Source organism: Meles meles, chromosome 12, assembly GCF_922984935.1.
Source record: "Meles meles chromosome 12, mMelMel3.1 paternal haplotype, whole genome shotgun sequence".
In the NCBI taxonomy this organism is placed as follows: Eukaryota; Metazoa; Chordata; class Mammalia; order Carnivora; family Mustelidae; genus Meles; species Meles meles.
In genome coordinates, this window is record NC_060077.1 from 79,443,955 (window position 1) to 79,460,120 (window position 16,166).

The following is a 16,166-nucleotide window of genomic DNA, read 5'->3' on the forward strand; positions in this document are numbered from 1 at the left end:
ATCATTTTGGCATTTGTATTCATGGATCGGAAAAAAAGGACCTTTGGTTAGATCAGAATTTGGGGACTGCCGCATTTTTCTTTTCAGAGAGTTAGAATATTCATTAGCATGATAATGAGCTGTCCTGCTGGAAGGAGTCTGCTCCTGTGTAGAAAAACCAGCATTTACTATGTGTATTTCAGCGTTGTGTTGGCGAGAAGCCTAATAAGATCCTACAGAAGTCACGTCTGTTTCATTGCTTGTGAAATGCTGCCTGAGGGCTTTTCATGTTTTCAGAGAAAAGGTGAATATCATCGACATAACCCGGACAGGGCTCGGGAGGAACATGAGGGCTTTAGGTTAACTTTGCTGCGCAGTTGGGGGAGCCAAGTGGAGCACGAAGCAGGCAGTTCGGAAAGGTGGCTCTGCGGGTAGAATTGGGGCTGAATGTGGAAGTGCCTGAGTTCTGTAAATGGGCAGATGGTTGGGACCATGGGAGTTGCTGCCGCTGCCCTTGGACGCAGGGAGGTACAGAGTCAGACAGGACCCAGGCGGGGAGGAGGGGAGAGCCAGGGGGTCAGGAGAAGTCTGGTGGGCTCCTGGCGGTGCTGCGGGGTTCACGAGAGGCAAGGATGCCTGGGGAATGGCATTCTGCTGTAAGACCACGGCGGTGGGAAAGGACGCAGGTCACGGAATGGGGCTGTGGTATGGAGTGTTTTCTGGCCACGATGCGCTCGCTTGATTTTCATTTAGTAGATGTACACGACTAAATGATAGCACTGTCTTCATTTAGCTATTCTGAAATTATTATAACTTACAGAAGCGTTGCAAAGATACCACAAGGAGTTTCCAGGAACCCTTTACCCAGCTGTCCCTGACCACCCTGCGTCATTAAGACACAGTCATCACAAGGAAGCAGTTATCCCCGGTACACTGCTGTGACGAGATCGCAGACCTTACTCTGACTCGGCAGTTTTTGTACTGAGTGGAGGAGAGAGTATGTGCCCGTTTCCCTCCTCTGCGGCCTTACAACATACGGTCAGGATTGTGTTTTCTCGGGGCTTCAGCTAGTTCTTTCTTCCGTCCTCCTCCCGCACGCTGATACTGTTGACGGGGACGGACTTAGGTCCTTTGTTACCGTTGCTCTACATTTTGGGCCTCCCAGTATTCCTGGTCGTCTCCAATCCCCTTTACATACAGTAAATTCTTTGGGTCTCCACGAATGCAAAGAAATACGTATCCATCCCAAAAATGGTGATACAGAACAGTTCCTCCAGATGCCTTCCTACAGCCTGGATTTTAGCGGTGGTAGCAGGGGTGGATTGCAGAGGGGCCGGGAAGGAGCTAGAGGTCCCTAATTTGTCCCAGCTGTTGAGCACTTGCCTGGAGGCAGTGTGCCCATGAGACAGGGCACTGACTTTAGGGTCAGCAGGCAAAGATTAGCCTCTTCATGCAGCAGGTAGAGATGACAGGTGTGGTCAAGAGTGCAGGAAAGGAGGGCGGCCAGCTCTCAGTGGATTTGGAGGACTGGCTTGCGATGGCCAGCTGTGCGGGTGTGGGAAAGGTGGGAAGGTAGTAAGGGCTCTGGGAGAGGTCTCGCCTGATGCCCGCCGTCTCTGAAGCTGACGGCAGGGAGAAGGCGGTCTAAGCAGGTAAGAAGGAAAGTTAGGAGTAGTTTTTGACCGCTGGCAGCATGGGAGTCAGCAATGTGGAAGAGAGCTTCGTGGAGCCAAGTGAGACTGGAGTTCCCCGGGGGCGGGGATAAAGAACAGGGATCAGCAGTCTTCTCTAGAAGTTCTCCTGACCACTGGAGAACCTCCATGGGAAAAGCAAAGGAGCTCATTATGGTTGAGCTTTGAGAGTTTGGATCTAAGGGTGACCTTCCTTAGGTGCGGTGACATGGGAAATAGGCCAGAAATTGCAGGTTGAGCTTCTGGAAGGGCTGAGGTTTGTAGAGACCCTTTGCTCATGTGGCAGGATGCTCTTCTGGCTGCTCCTGTAGGGCTGAGGAGAGTGGAGGGGCCAGGAGGGAGGGAGGTGCCTGTGTGTATTGCCTTGAGGGCAGTACGTAGAACAACCACAGGGAAGGGCTGGTTTTATTCTTGTGTGTCTCAAGGTTGTGCCCTGATTACTGTGGTGCTGTGTCTATATTTCCAAGAAGGGGTTTGAACTTTCCCATCAGTTATATTTCAAATCAGGAACACGAAGTTTCTTTTTTAAAAGATTTTTATTTATTTATCTATTTGACAGAGATCACAAGTAGGCAGAGAGAGAGGAGGAAGCAGGCTCCCTGCTGAGCAGAGAACCCGATCCTGGGCTCGATCCCAGGACCCTGAGATCATGACCTGAGCCGAAGGCAGAGGCTTAACGCACTGAGCCACCCAGGCGCCCCAGGAACGCTAAGTATTAACTGAAAAAGGACACACTACCTTGGCCAAAGTATCTGCATTATTGGGAATTGATAAAAGGATCATACCGAGATGGATGGGAGGGTTTAGTGAAACAAGTAAATCTGCTATGGATAAATAGCAACTATATTTACTAATTTCTTATTAATTCACATGGAATTAGCAAAATGTATATTCTGTTCTCTTCATCCTGTGTGTGAAATGTCGTCTTCTTTTTTTTTTTTTTTTAATTTATTTATTGGTGGAGGGAGAAAGAGACCAAGCAAAGCAGGGGGAGGGACAGAGAGAGAGAGAGAGAGAGAGAGAGAATCCCACGCTGATTCCCTGCTGAGTGGAGCCTGATGCAGGACTCAGTCATGACCTGAGCCAAAATCAAGAGTCAGATGCTCAACTGGCTCTGGATCTCAAGGTCATGAGCAAGCCCTGCTTTGGGGCTTCATGCTGGGTGTGGAGACTACATTAAAAAAAAAAAAGAAAAACAAAAACGTTTTATATTTGAAGGAAAGACAAGGAGGTTAGAAATATGAGTTAGGGGACGCCTGTGTGGCTCAGTGGATTAAGCCGCTGCCTTCGGCTCAGGTCATGATCTCAGGGTCCTGGGATCGAGCCCCGCATCAGGCTCTCTGCTCCGCAGGGAGCCTGCTTCCTCCTCTCTCTCTGCCTGCCTCTCTGTCTACTTGTGATCTTTCTCTCTGTCAAATAAATAAATAAAATCTTTAAAAAAAAAAAAGAAATATGAGTTAGGTTCATTACTCAGTGAATGATTTCTTCTGAAAGGGCTTTGGTGTCCAGACGGTGCTAGAAAATAGTGAAGGACATAGTCCCCAGAAGGATAACAGGGCTGGTATTATTACAGTTGTTCTTCGGGAGGTTTGTGGAAGACTGTCAAGGTGGTCAGTGTGTACTATGGTTTTCTTTAGGATTATTATGATTTAGAGTTTATTGGTTTTCATGAAATTAAAATGTTAGTTTCTCCACTTAAATGGTGAATTTGATGTGTTTTCGCTGTCCAGCTTGGCCTCTGCGTGGTCATTTTGGATGCAGAACCGTGGCCGGGTCCGACCTGGATGTCGGCTGGGTCAGGCGTGGGCAGGTGGGCGTTGGGGGTGATCTGAAGTTAGCAGTCCCCGGGTCAGTGATGCCTGAGCCTTTTCCGCCGCTGGTCTCTAGTTTGAAACTGGAAAACAGGTCCCCGAAGAACGGTCTCTTTCATCACAAAGTGTACGAAGGACGATGAAGGGTGAATAGGTTTTTCTTAAATTTTTCTTGGACCTGATAACTCTTGACTTTGGCCAACAAAGACGAAATAGCTTTCTGTAATTTTAAGAGGCTTAAGTAAGAAAGGAAATGTTTTGTCCATGTCATAGGAGAGACTAAAGCGATCACGTGACAGACTCGAGTTCTTTCAGTTTCTGTTTCTGTAAATAGGCCTACATTCCCCCCTCCCCAATATTTTCAGTGTCTGGGTAAAAGGACATTCTGCATTAGGCACAAATGCTATTAGTGAATCATAGGTTATTTATATGGGGTTTAGTTTTAAATTAAAAGACTGTTGGTGCCTTTGAAGGAAGGTATGTTTTACGGAGTACGAATGAAATAGAAGACATTATTACAACAACTAAAGCTAATTCTGTCTGAAAACCAAGCTGTCCAATGAAAGAGACGCTCAAGGGCGCCTGGGTGGCTCAGTGGATTAAGCCGCTGCCTTCGGCTCAGGTCATGATCTCAGGGTTCTGGGATCGAGCCCCGCATCGGGCTCTCTGCTCCGCAGGGAGCCTGCTTCCTCCTCTCTCTCTGCCTGCCTCTCTGCCTACTTGTGATCTCCCTCTCTGTCAAATGAATAAATAAAATCTTTAAAAAAAAAAAAAAACGAAAGAGACGCTCAAGCAAGTTCCCTGTCCATTATCTTTTATTTTTTTTTAATTTAAAAAATATTTTATTAATTTTTTTGACAGAGACACAGTGAGAGAGGGAACAGAAGCAGGGGGGAGTGGGAGAGGGAGAAGCAGGGAGCCCGGCACAGCGCTCGATCCCAGGATCCTGCCATCATGACCTGAGCTGAAGGCAGACGCTTAACTACTGAGCCACCCAGGTGCCCCTGTCCATCATCTTTAAAAGAAAAGACTGAAATTTATTTTTGTAATGTTTTGAACACAGTGGTTCTTCGGGACCAGGATGAAAAATGGAGAGAAAACTTTTAAACATAAACATTTCTCTTTGTACCCGATACAGCTGGGAAATGAAGTGGGAGTTAAACATTCTGTTCCCCCAAGTGGAGAATTTGCTCTTGCCTTCCAGAACGCAGGAAGGGAGCAGGTGATAGGTAGTGGGATTGTGAGGATGACAGACATTTCTGGAAACCAAGCAAGAAGTGTGAAGTTAGCGAGAGCGGTGTCCCCGCAGACGCGGGTCCTCCCCGCCGGAGATGGTAGGTTCCACGCAGTGCTGGGCTTTGCACTCCGGTTTCATGCCTGTCCTGTGTCCCTGACCTTCACATCGGGATTTCTTCAGGTGAACCAGCGGGGCTGGATTCAGAGTTTTTGAAACCTCTGCTAAGTTGCCCTCACCCCAGTGCTCTTCAGAAGGTCCCGTTATTTTGCCCTCAAGTCCAACCCCCTTCCCGCAGAGAAAGTATAAATCTTAGGTGACACGGAGGGATGGGAGAGCGGGGAGTGCTCCCACGGTACGACGGAGGGAGAGTTGCTCCTGCGTGGGGAATGTCCTCTCAACCCCTGGGGACATTGGCAGGCTTTGGGGATCCTCTCTGGGGTGTTCCAAGCCTTCACTCTGCTTTGGCTGGGCGAAGGTGGTGAGGTGACAGGAAAAGACATGGGCGGCGTGGTGGACACTGTCCTACCACTGACCGGGTGACGGGACGCTCTGTGGTAGCGTGGGCGTCCCTGCGTGTGGGTGGGACAGCAGGGCCCTCGTGTCAGCAGAAGAGGAAGAGGAGGTTCACTTGTTCGTCTCCCACGGGTGCCTGCGAGTGGGTGCCAGTCACACTGCGGATCCAGACTGTCACTTGCACAGCAGGCTTTGTTCTACGGGAGACCTTTTATCATCTGTTGCGATTGTGTGTCCTGGGCCTACCACCTGTGAGTCTTTGAATGGCCTTCTATGTTCTTTTTGTTCCTGAACCGAGTGCCCTCAGGAATGAACGATGAGAAACTGGATGTTGTTTTTTGGTGTAAGGAGAGGGCACGTGACATAAATCCGGCGTCACCGTAAAGAAAGGACGGAGAGAGGACAGAGCCTGTCCACTCCCAGGGACGAGTAGAGCGTGGGTCCAAGCTTTGGATAAGTGGTGGCTTAAAGAAACACTTCGCAGTGTTTAGCTCTCTTCAGACCCTTTCTGCTCTGGTGGGAGTTGGGCAGTAGTTGGTGATTCTGTGTCTTGAGTTCTCTAAAAACCATGATCTCTACACTTCAGTCAGCATGCTTGGTAGAGATCAACCACAGGGGCTGGGTGCTTTGCTAATGATGATTTTATTTATTTTTTTTAGTTTTTATTTATTTTTTAAAAAAATTTGTTTATTTGAGAGAGAGGGGGAGAGAGAGCGTGTGTGCACAAGCATGAGGAAGGGCAGAGGGCGAGGGAGAAGCAGACACCCTGCTTAGCAGGGAGCCTAACGTGGGGCTGTATCCCAGGACCCCGAGATCATGACCTGAACCGAAGGCAGACACTTAACCTACTGAGCCACCCAGGTGCCCCCTTAATGGTGATTTTATCATGAGTTTTCACTTACAATTGCCATTTGCTGCTTAAAAATAAATATAGTGACATTCTGGGATTATTCCTAAGTGGGTAGACTCTTGCGTGGGTATTATCTGACAGATGGATTTTTCATTCCCTATATTCTGCAGTTTAAATGTTCAGTTTCATTCTAGAAGGAAAATCATAATCACAGAATTGCACTGAGTATGACTCGTCATAGATATTTTCATAATAATATCAACTTAGAAGTGTTGATGTTTTCTCAGGGCTGTAGTTTGATGCTGGGGATATAGTATTCCCTGTGGGTCTTGCAGGCATCCATCCAAGAGAAGGGTGGCCCTGGGGTATTTTCTCTCCAAGCAAATCATGTAGGGAAAGGCATATGTGACTTCTTCAGTTCTGTATTGACCGGGACAAATGTGAATGGAAGGTGATTTGTTCTATGGCTCCTGTTGAACCACGCCTGCTAATTTCTTCTTTAGTAATAGTTTTCCACCCAGATAATGAGCAGCGTTGGGATGTGTCCCACAGTCTGTGAGTAAGCCAAGGAGGGTGTGTTAGCAACGACTGATGGACTTGAGGTTTCTTTGTATGCCTGTTGTTACCTCAGTGGGAAGTCTGCCTTAACCCCCGTGTAGGTTTTGTTAGGAATGCGTGATTAGGACGCCTGGGTGGCTCAGTCGGTTAAGCGTCTGCCTTCCATTCAGGTCATGATCCCAGGGTTCTGGGATGAGCCCCGTCGGACTCTCAGCTCAGTGGGGAGTCTCCTTTTCCTGCTCCCTCTGCCCCTTCTCCCTGCTTGTGCCCCTCTCTCTCAAAGAAATAAATAAAATCTTAAAAAAAAAAAAAAGGAATGCATGATCTCTTGCAGTTCGTACGAAAAGAAGAATCATTAAATACTTCAGTAGAATGTGGAGGACAGTTTCTCAGTGATTTAAAGGAGGAACAAAATAAATAAAAATAATTAAAAAAAAAGGTGGGGGGCGCCTGGGTGGTTAAGCTGCTGCCTTTGGCTCAGGTCATAATCAGGGTCCTGGGATTGAGCCCCACATCGGGCTTTCTGCTCAGCGGGGAGCCTGCTTCCCCCTCCACCCCCGCCTGCCCCTCTGCTTACTTGTGATCTCTCTCTCTGTCAAATAAATAAATAAATAAATAAATAAATAAATAACTTCAAAGGAGAAACAGTAGTAAGTATTGAAGATGAAAGAGCCTTAGGAATAAATGTCTGTAGATCAGTTAGGCTGATCCTTGCATTGAAAGTTGCCTAAAATCAGCGGCAACCCTCTTCCCTTCCACATTGAACTTTGCTTCCTGTTTTCCTTCTCTTCCTGACTGCTTGCCTCCCTCCACAGCAGAAAGAAGGAATAGGTCCAAAGATTCCCTCCTTTCCTGAGGGTCCCAGAGCTAGGGAGTGACAGATCTGGGCCTGGGCCCATCTTTCTAATCAGTCCAGTGTGCTGGCCCCTGGCTCGTGGTGTGTTAGTCATGTGGCGTTTATGGTGCAAAGATGAGCGGGACATTGCCATCTTCAGTCAGCTGACAGGCCAGTGGGTATGAGGAGACAAGTACACACACGTGCCGTGCTATGTAGCAGTAGGTCAGAGAAACACAGAGTGCTCCGAGGTTCAGGCAGGAGGAGGGATGTCTCCTGGAGTGGAGCTTCTCACGTGATCTCTACGATCCTGTGTCCTCTGCAGATGGGGTGAAGGGTACCCTTTAAAGACCCCAGGCATTTCATGCGTTTATAATCATTCATCTTTAGCCATGGGAATGACCATCCTTTCTCCTAAAATGCTCTGTCCTTCTACCGCCCAGGATTTTGCTGACGTTAATAGGAGCACTTCACAGAATGTGACCCACCCCGATCTGGCCCCAATATAGAGGAGAAGGCCTGCCTTCTCCCAGGCTCTGCCATGCCCTCGGGTCCACGTGTGCACGTCGAGAGCAGCGTCAACCGCGGGGTCGTGGCCCAGCAGCCACAGTCAGTTGGACAGTCTGTGCCAGTGCAGTGGCAGTTAGGAAATGACCTTGTTGAGCTTCAGCACTGAAAGCACTAAACCAAGGAGGGAGAAGGAAGGGATGCTATCCTTTTTTTTTTTTAAATCTTTCCCCTAACATAATAGAGAAAATTAGGATTAGATAAAAACTGATTGAAAAAGCTTCTTAGGAATTTTTTTTTTTCTTTTTTAAATCTCGGGCCAAACTTTATTAGCAGCAGATAGCCCCTGGTGGGCTGGATGCTCATTTGCTGTGTGGGTGAATTGAAATCTGTAATTGGTTTTTCGATGGTCATATATTCCCTTTGATGTGATAGGCCAAACGTGATGGTAACCATAATCGTGCACATTGTGCCAGTGGAATTGAGTGCTGAGAGATTAAAATAGGTTTGGGAGTAGCTTTTGGTGAAAACTGTGTGATGAATCCAGTGGTAAATGACAAATTTTGTGCTGTACCCGTGCCAGTCAACTTCGTTCTTGTTTGAGAGCCGCCGTGCTGGTAATGCCATGCAGCATTTTGGGGAAATTGGTTTGAAGCTGTAATTACCAAGGCTTTGTACGTGGTCTCTGGGTGTTCATTCACTCCGAGTTTCCTAGTTGTCGGAAGCGCAGTTACCAGCCCCCTCTTTCTTGCTGATCATCACTGTGTAAGTCCTAGAGGGATGTTTATCTCATCATTACAGAGTGTTCCTTGCTGATGGAATTATTTCTGTTCGTTTGACAGAACATTTGATCAAATTCATGACCATGGGGGATATGAAGACCCCAGACTTTGATGACCTCCTGGCAGCATTTGACATCCCAGATATGGTCGATCCAAAAGCAGCCATCGAGTCTGCACACGATGACCAGGAAAGCCACATCAAGCAGAACGCGCACGGAGACGAGGACTCCCACACGCCCTCCTCTTCCGACGTGGGCGTCAGTGTCATCGTGAAGAACGTTCGGAACATCGACTCCGCCGAGGGCGCCGAGAAAGACGGCCACAATCCCACCGGCAACGGCTTACACAACGGGTTTCTGACCGCGTCCTCTCTAGACAGTTACGGCAAAGACGGATCCAAGTCCTCGAAAGGAGATGCGCCTGCCTCAGAGGTGACTGTGAAAGACTCCGCGTTCAGCCAGTTCAGCCCCATCTCAAGTGCTGAAGAGTTTGACGACGACGAGAAGATAGAAGTGGACGACCCCCCAGACAAAGAGGACGTGCGTTCTGGATTCCGGTCAAACGTGTTGACAGGGTCGTCTGCCCAGCAGGACTACGACAAGCCAAAGGCGCTCGGAGGGGACAGCTTGAGCAAAACTGGAATCTCTCCTGCAGGCAATTTAGATAAAAACAGAGCTGTTAAGAGAGAAACAGAAACAAATTCCATGAATCTGAGTGTTTACGAACCTTTTAAAGCCAGAAAAGCGGAGGAGAAGCTGAAGGAGAACTCTGAAAAGGTGCTTGAAAATCGGGCCCACGAGGGGAAGCCCAGCTCGGAGAAGAGCGACCCGGGCCCGGGCAGTGTCGCACTGTCACGGTCAAAGCCATCGTCCAAGCTGTCCTCTTGTATAGCTGCGATAGCAGCCCTGAGTGCTAAAAAGGCTGCTTCCGACTCCTGCAAAGAACCAGTGACCGACTCCCAGGGGTCCTCTCCGTTACCTAAAGAAGTAAATGACAGTCCCAGAGCCACGGAAAAGTCTCCTGAATCCCAGAGCCTCATCGACGGGACAAAAAAAGCGTCCCTGAAGCAGCCGGACAGCCCCCGGAGCATCTCCAGTGAGAACAGCAGCAAGGGGTCACCGTCCTCTCCCGCCGGGTCGACACCAGCAATCCCCAAAGTCCGCATCAAAACCATTAAGACGTCTTCTGGGGAAATAAAGAGAACAGTGACAAGGGTGTTGCCAGAAGTCGATCTTGACTCTGGGAAAAAGCCTTCTGAGCAGGCAGGGTCCGTGATGGCGTCTGTGACGTCTCTCCTGTCCTCTCCAGCTTCGGCTGCCGTCCTCTCCTCCCCACCCAGAGCACCTCTGCAGTCGGCGGTGGTCACCAATGCAGTCGCCCCTGCAGAGTTGACCCCCAAACAGGTCACCATTAAGCCCGTGGCAACCGCCTTCCTCCCAGTGTCTGCTGTGAAGACGGCAGGCTCGCAGGTCATCAATTTGAAGCTCGCTAACAACACGACGGTCAAAGCCACGGTCATATCTGCTGCCTCTGTTCAGAGTGCCAGCAGCGCCATCATCAAAGCCGCCAACGCCATCCAGCAGCAAACCGTTGTGGTGCCAGCATCCAGCCTGGCCAATGCCAAACTCGTGCCAAAGACTGTGCACCTCGCCAACCTTAACCTTCTGCCTCAGGGCGCCCAGGCCACCTCTGAGCTCCGCCAAGTGCTAACCAAACCTCAGCAGCAAATAAAGCAGGCAATAATCAATGCAGCGGCCTCGCAACCACCCAAGAAGGTGTCTCGGGTCCAGGTGGTGTCCTCCTTGCAGAGTTCCGTGGTGGAAGCTTTCAACAAGGTGCTGAGCAGTGTCAACCCAGTCCCAGTTTACATCCCCAACCTCAGTCCTCCTGCCAATGCAGGCATCACGTTACCGACCCGCGGGTACAAGTGCTTGGAGTGCGGGGACTCCTTTGCCCTCGAAAAGAGCCTGACCCAACACTACGACCGACGCAGCGTGCGCATCGAAGTAACGTGTAACCACTGTACCAAGAACCTCGTTTTTTACAACAAATGCAGTCTCCTTTCCCACGCCCGCGGGCACAAGGAAAAGGGGGTTGTGATGCAGTGCTCCCACTTGATCTTAAAGCCAGTCCCAGCTGATCAAATGATTGTCTCTCCGTCAAGCAATACTTCTACTCCGTCGTCCGCTCTTCCAAGCTCCGTGGGGGCCAGCACACACACTGTAGCGAAAATTCAGTCTGGCATTACCGGGACCGTCATATCCGCTCCCTCGAGCACGCCCATCATTCCAGCTATGCCTCTAGACGAGGACCCCTCCAAGCTGTGCAGGCATAGTCTGAAATGTCTGGAGTGCAACGAGGTTTTCCAGGACGAGACGTCGCTGGCTACACACTTCCAGCAGGCTGCAGATACGAGTGGACAAGTAGAGTATCCCTTATATTTTGGTGTTTCGGTGACGAATCCGTAGACATGAGTGCTCTATACAATGCCCTCGATTTTCGGGGCGGGGGCTCAGTCAAATGGGTGGGTGTGTGTGTGTGTGTGATGCACAAGAGAAAAGTTTTCATAGACTTGCACAATGTTGAAAGGGAAGGTGCTTTTTTTTTTTTTAAGATTTTATTTTTTTATTTGACAGAGAGAGAGATCACAAGTAGGCAGAGAGTCAGGCAGAGAGACAGAGGCAGACTCCCCGCCGAGCAGAGAGCCTGACGTGGGGCTCGATCCCAGGAGCCTGGGATCATGACCTGAGCTGAAGGCAGAGGCTTTAACCCACTGAGGCACTTTTTTTTTTTTTTTTTTTTTTTAAAGACAAACTGTGTACTAGTTGAGTTCATGGCACCTCAGATTCAGGGTAAATGAGTTGGAATTGTTGGCATGTATGCAGGAAGTCTGAGAGCTGACTAGTGAGAGCATCATGCCTTTGCATGAGATGTTCAAGTCAGGTTAAATCACCTGTTGAGTTATTAATGACAATTTGGGGATTTAAAAAAAAGTCCTCGTGCTATTTAGAATTACTGTCTTGTACAGTTAAACAGACTTAATTGGTGCCCACTTACATGGTGTGCCTGCTTACTTACGCTGTCGGTCCAGGAGTATCTTCAGTACAATGAATTTAAGCTACAGATGGAAAACCGTCTCCATCTGAATAGAAAATACCTTTGCATTTCTTTACAACTTTTTTTTTGGGGGGTGGTGGTGAAGTGTAGGTTGATGCTGGTGAAGTACGCGTCACAGTGGGCATCAGTGAGTCTGTCGTTCTCTATGAGGCATCCTTGGGCCAATAGAGCAGCGTGTTTTACAGATAATGATACTTACTTGGAATGGAGGTAACTGTATATGTCCAGTGAACCAGATTCAAGCTAGAGAGACCGTATGGTTTATTGTGGGAAGCAGAGAACTTGTGAAATTGGAAGTGGTGGGTCCTAGTTTGAGCTGATACACGCTGGCTCGCACTTGTGTTTGTGGAGACCCGGCAGCGAGCTGACCTTTCCTTGTTTGCCTCCATATCTTGCTGGCTGGGGTGATGCTGCCGTCCAGGTGTCGGGTAGAGTTGCCACGATCCGTTCCTCCAGGGCGACTCCTGAGTCAGGTTCTTGGTGGGATTTTGAGTTGGGCAACCAAAAGATCAAGAATACCTCCATCATGTTTTTCTTTGGATTTTCAGTTTAGTGCAGGTGGAAATTAGAGTTTTGAGAGCACTCTCTCGGCCTCGGGTTTCCTTGGCTGGGACGGTGGGACACTCCGGGGGAGAGTGGCTGGTTTGGGAAGGCGGGGATTGACGTGCTCTTCCAGCATATCCCGGTGACAGGGCCTGGGTTCTTTCTGGGGCCTCTTACCTTGTCCCGGCTTCATCAGGAAGGTAATATTCCCTCCGTTGCGTGTGTCGTGTTGCCTCGTTTCTCGGTCAGCTGGTGCTCTGAGCGGCGTGGCAGATGCGGTCCGGGCTCCGGGGGCTCTCACCGCCTTCCAGCATCCTGTGCTGCTCCGTATCAGGCATTCTGAGCTGCCCTCCTGTAGGCTCTGTTCTCTTCCGGATCTCGTCTTTTCGAGGAAGGAGGAGGTGGGTGGGGAGGTAGGACTGCTCCTTCCTCCACGGATACTTCCAGCTCTTGTTCTCCGCTGACCGGCCTGGCTCCGCAGCCAAATGAGCGTCAAACCAGGGGGGAAATTAACATCTCTCATGTGTGCGACTGTTTTACCTTGACTTCTGCCTTTTGCTGGGACAGGTGTATAGTGTAGCTCACGCCTTTCTCCTAGAATGCTTAGGAATGAGTCACGGCTGAATAACATGAACTCTGGGGCCAGATGCACACCGAGCCGAGCGTTCCCCCTCCCCCTGCCCCCCAGCAGTTGTATTTTCTTTCTTCGACTGTGCCTGGCTAAGTGTCCACTCACTTCATGTTTACAGTCACAAGCCTCAGCTGCCTGCATGTCCAGGCACGGCCGGCTGGCGAGCTGAATGTGCCCCAGGGTATACTCTGCCTGTTCCCCACTTCCCCTTGTCTTGTCGCAGTCCTTGCCCAGAACCTCTGCCTCCCGGAGTACTTCCCCGATCTTCTCGGACTAGGCCCGAGCAGGGTTCCCCTGCGGACCCAGGCAGGCAGCCTGGTCTCTCGCTCAGCAGCCCAGGCCGCATGGCTCTCCGTGGGGGCAGGGGGGGTGCTGGCTGCTACTTTTTCAGCGCTCAGTTTCATCAAGCCAGCCCTGAGTCCCTTCCCCAGTCTGGGACGTTGGTGGGATCCACACGGCTGTCGCTGTACCAGCTTCGGGTTTCGTGGGAGCTAGGGGCGTCCTCACGCATCGTGGGCACCTGGTGTGGCATCTGGCACCGCTGGTACTGGAGGCGGGGGCTGAGGACGGGAAGAGCAGAAGAGAAGCGGGAAGGTTCTTCATTTCGTCTTCTCCGGTTTGCCGTTCACGTGACCATCCGTTCACAATTGATGACCTTAAATTCAACTGGGGGAAAAAATCTACCTGCGTAAACTGTTTCTTCCCTGAGAATGGTACTTAAAACACTACGTCTTCTCGCAAAATGTTGAAGTTGAGGCCCCTCAAGACCCGGTCTTTCCTGAACCCAATCTTTCCTTTCTTGTCACTACGGTCAGGTAATTAAAACATTTACTCTCCATCTCTCTGTGGCTCTCCACGTTCTCGATAAGTCTTCGGTGGACTGAGAGGGCGGACTACCTCGCCTTTGTAACAGCCCCCTGGGGCCTCCCCCTTTGACCGTTCCTTCTGGGGCAGGAATCTGGCACAAGGTCAGCCCATGCCTGCAAGCTGCCCGTTTTCTCTTCTGGACTAACTGAGCCCTTCGCTGGGCGGGGTTCCCTAGGTTTGCAGAGTAGTCTAGTTAGGGAACCGTTCACAGCGGTGCCCACACTGACCCTGCTGCCGCTGTTGGTTCTGAAAGTTAAGGGTGTGACCTCAGGGCCCACTGCCCCTCATTCATTGACTCCCAGCGTTCGACTCCACCAGGCCTAGAGAGAGGTGTACCCTTCACAAGCAGCGGGGCTGTTCTGCCTGCCTGCCCTCCCTTTCCCTCCCTTCCTTCCCGCTGCCCGCCTCTACTTAAAATTACCATAATCGCTTGAAAATTTTGTCTGATAATGTTGCAGTGTTCTGTGCGGATGTCCTGGGTCTTCCTTCTCAAATCACTGACTTTAAAATTAAACTTTTCATTTTGAGATAACTTTAGGTTCATATAAGAAATAAATACCCTTTATTTAGTTTCCCCCAGTAGGACACTTGGCAAAACTGTAGAACAGGGTCATTACCAGGATATCGACGCGGGTGCCCTGAGCCTACAGAATATTCCTTCACCAAAGTGATCTCTCAGTTGCCTTCTCAGAGCCACTCCCACCCACTTCTTAACCCCCAGCAGCCCCTAATCTGTTCTCCATTTTTATTCTGTTGTCATTTCAGGAGCGCTTTGTAAATGGGGCCATACGTCTGTCACCTTTGGGGATTGGCTTTTTGTACTCAGTGTGATTCCCTGGAGACTCACAGAGGTTGTGGCAGGTACCAGGAAGCTGTTCTTTAAAATCACTGCGGGGGATTCCTGGGGAGGTTGTCCCATGGGGTGTTTCCCTTTCGGTCTTTGAAGGACAGTCTGCATTGTTTGCAGTTCGGGGTCATTCCGAATGAAGCAGCTGCAAACATTTGTGTGCAGGTGGTTGTGTGAACATGAGTTGGAGTTTGCTGGGATAAATGCACACGTGTACAGTTGCTGGGTCGTATGGTAGTTGCACGTTTATATTTTTAAGAAACCGTTTTCCAGAGTGGCTGAACTGGTGTATATTCCTTGGGCAGGGTACTGGTGATGCCGTTTCTTTGCTCCCTCGTCAGCTTTTGGTGGTGGTGGTTTCCATTTTAGCCATTTTGGTAGGTGTGTGATAGCTGTCATGCTTTTAATTTGTAGTTCCCCAGTAGCTGTTGATGTAGAATGTCCTTCTTCATGTGTTTATTTGCCCTCTGGATGTTCTTTCTGGTGAAATATTTCAAGTCTTTGGCCCGTTTTCTATTTAGATCATGTTTGTGTCCTTTAGCTGTTGAGTTTTAGGAGTTCTTGTTGTATTCTAGATACTACTCCTTTGCTGGGTATGTGGTTGCGAGTCTTTTCTCCTGGTTGGGCCTTTGCATCTTTTTTTTTTTTTTAAATAATAATTTTTTAAAAATTTTATTTATTAGGGAGAGAGAGAGACAGTGAGGGAGAGAACATAAATGAGGGGAGAGGGAGAGGGAGAGGGAGAAGCAGGCTTCCCACTGAACAGGGAGCCCGATGTGGGACTCAATCCCAGGACCCCGGGATCATGGCCTGACCTGAAGGCAGACGCTTAATGACTGAGCCACCCAGGCACCCCAGAGCCTTTGCGTCTCTTATTTAAACAGGTCTTTAGCAGAGCAAATGCTTTCAATGCTAATGAAGTCCAGTGTACCCATTGTCCCTTTTACAATTCATGCTCCTGCTGTCAAGCCTAATTTTTGCTCTGGATCCTAAAAATTTTTTCCTGTGTTTTTTCCTTAAAGTTTTATAGTTCTGGTTTTTGTATTTAAGCCCATGATCCATTTGGGTTCATTTTTATATAAGGTATGAGATTTACACTGAGTTTTATTGTTGTTGTTTATTTTACCCATGCACATCTTCTTCCTCTAATACCATTTGTCCAGAAGGCTGTCCTTTACTGTTGAATTGCCTTACCACCTTTGTTGAGTATCAGTTGAGGGTGTGTATGTGTGTGTGTGTGTGTGTGTGTGTGTGTGTGTGTGTGTATACATTAAATATATATACACACACACACACACACATATATATATATATATAATTTTTTTTTTAAGTAATCTCTATGCCCGTGTGGGGCTCGAACTCACAAACTGAAGATCAAGAGTTGCAACTCTGCCTACT

The 16,166-nt window shown here is 49.1% G+C and overlaps 1 protein-coding gene across 12 annotated transcripts in view; it reads left to right on the forward strand.

Annotated features, from left to right (window-relative positions):
• ZNF532 (zinc finger protein 532) overlaps positions 1-16,166 on the forward strand; it is a 108,659-nt gene that overhangs the window by 40,120 nt on the left and 52,373 nt on the right. For all 12 annotated transcript variants that reach the window (XM_046024963.1, XM_046024966.1, XM_046024961.1 and 9 more), the window contains one exon: positions 8,824-11,186. In XM_046024963.1, coding sequence (XP_045880919.1) covers positions 8,841-11,186 — 2,346 coding nt within the window. In that variant the 5' untranslated portion in view covers positions 8,824-8,840. The remainder of the gene's footprint in view (positions 1-8,823; positions 11,187-16,166) is intronic.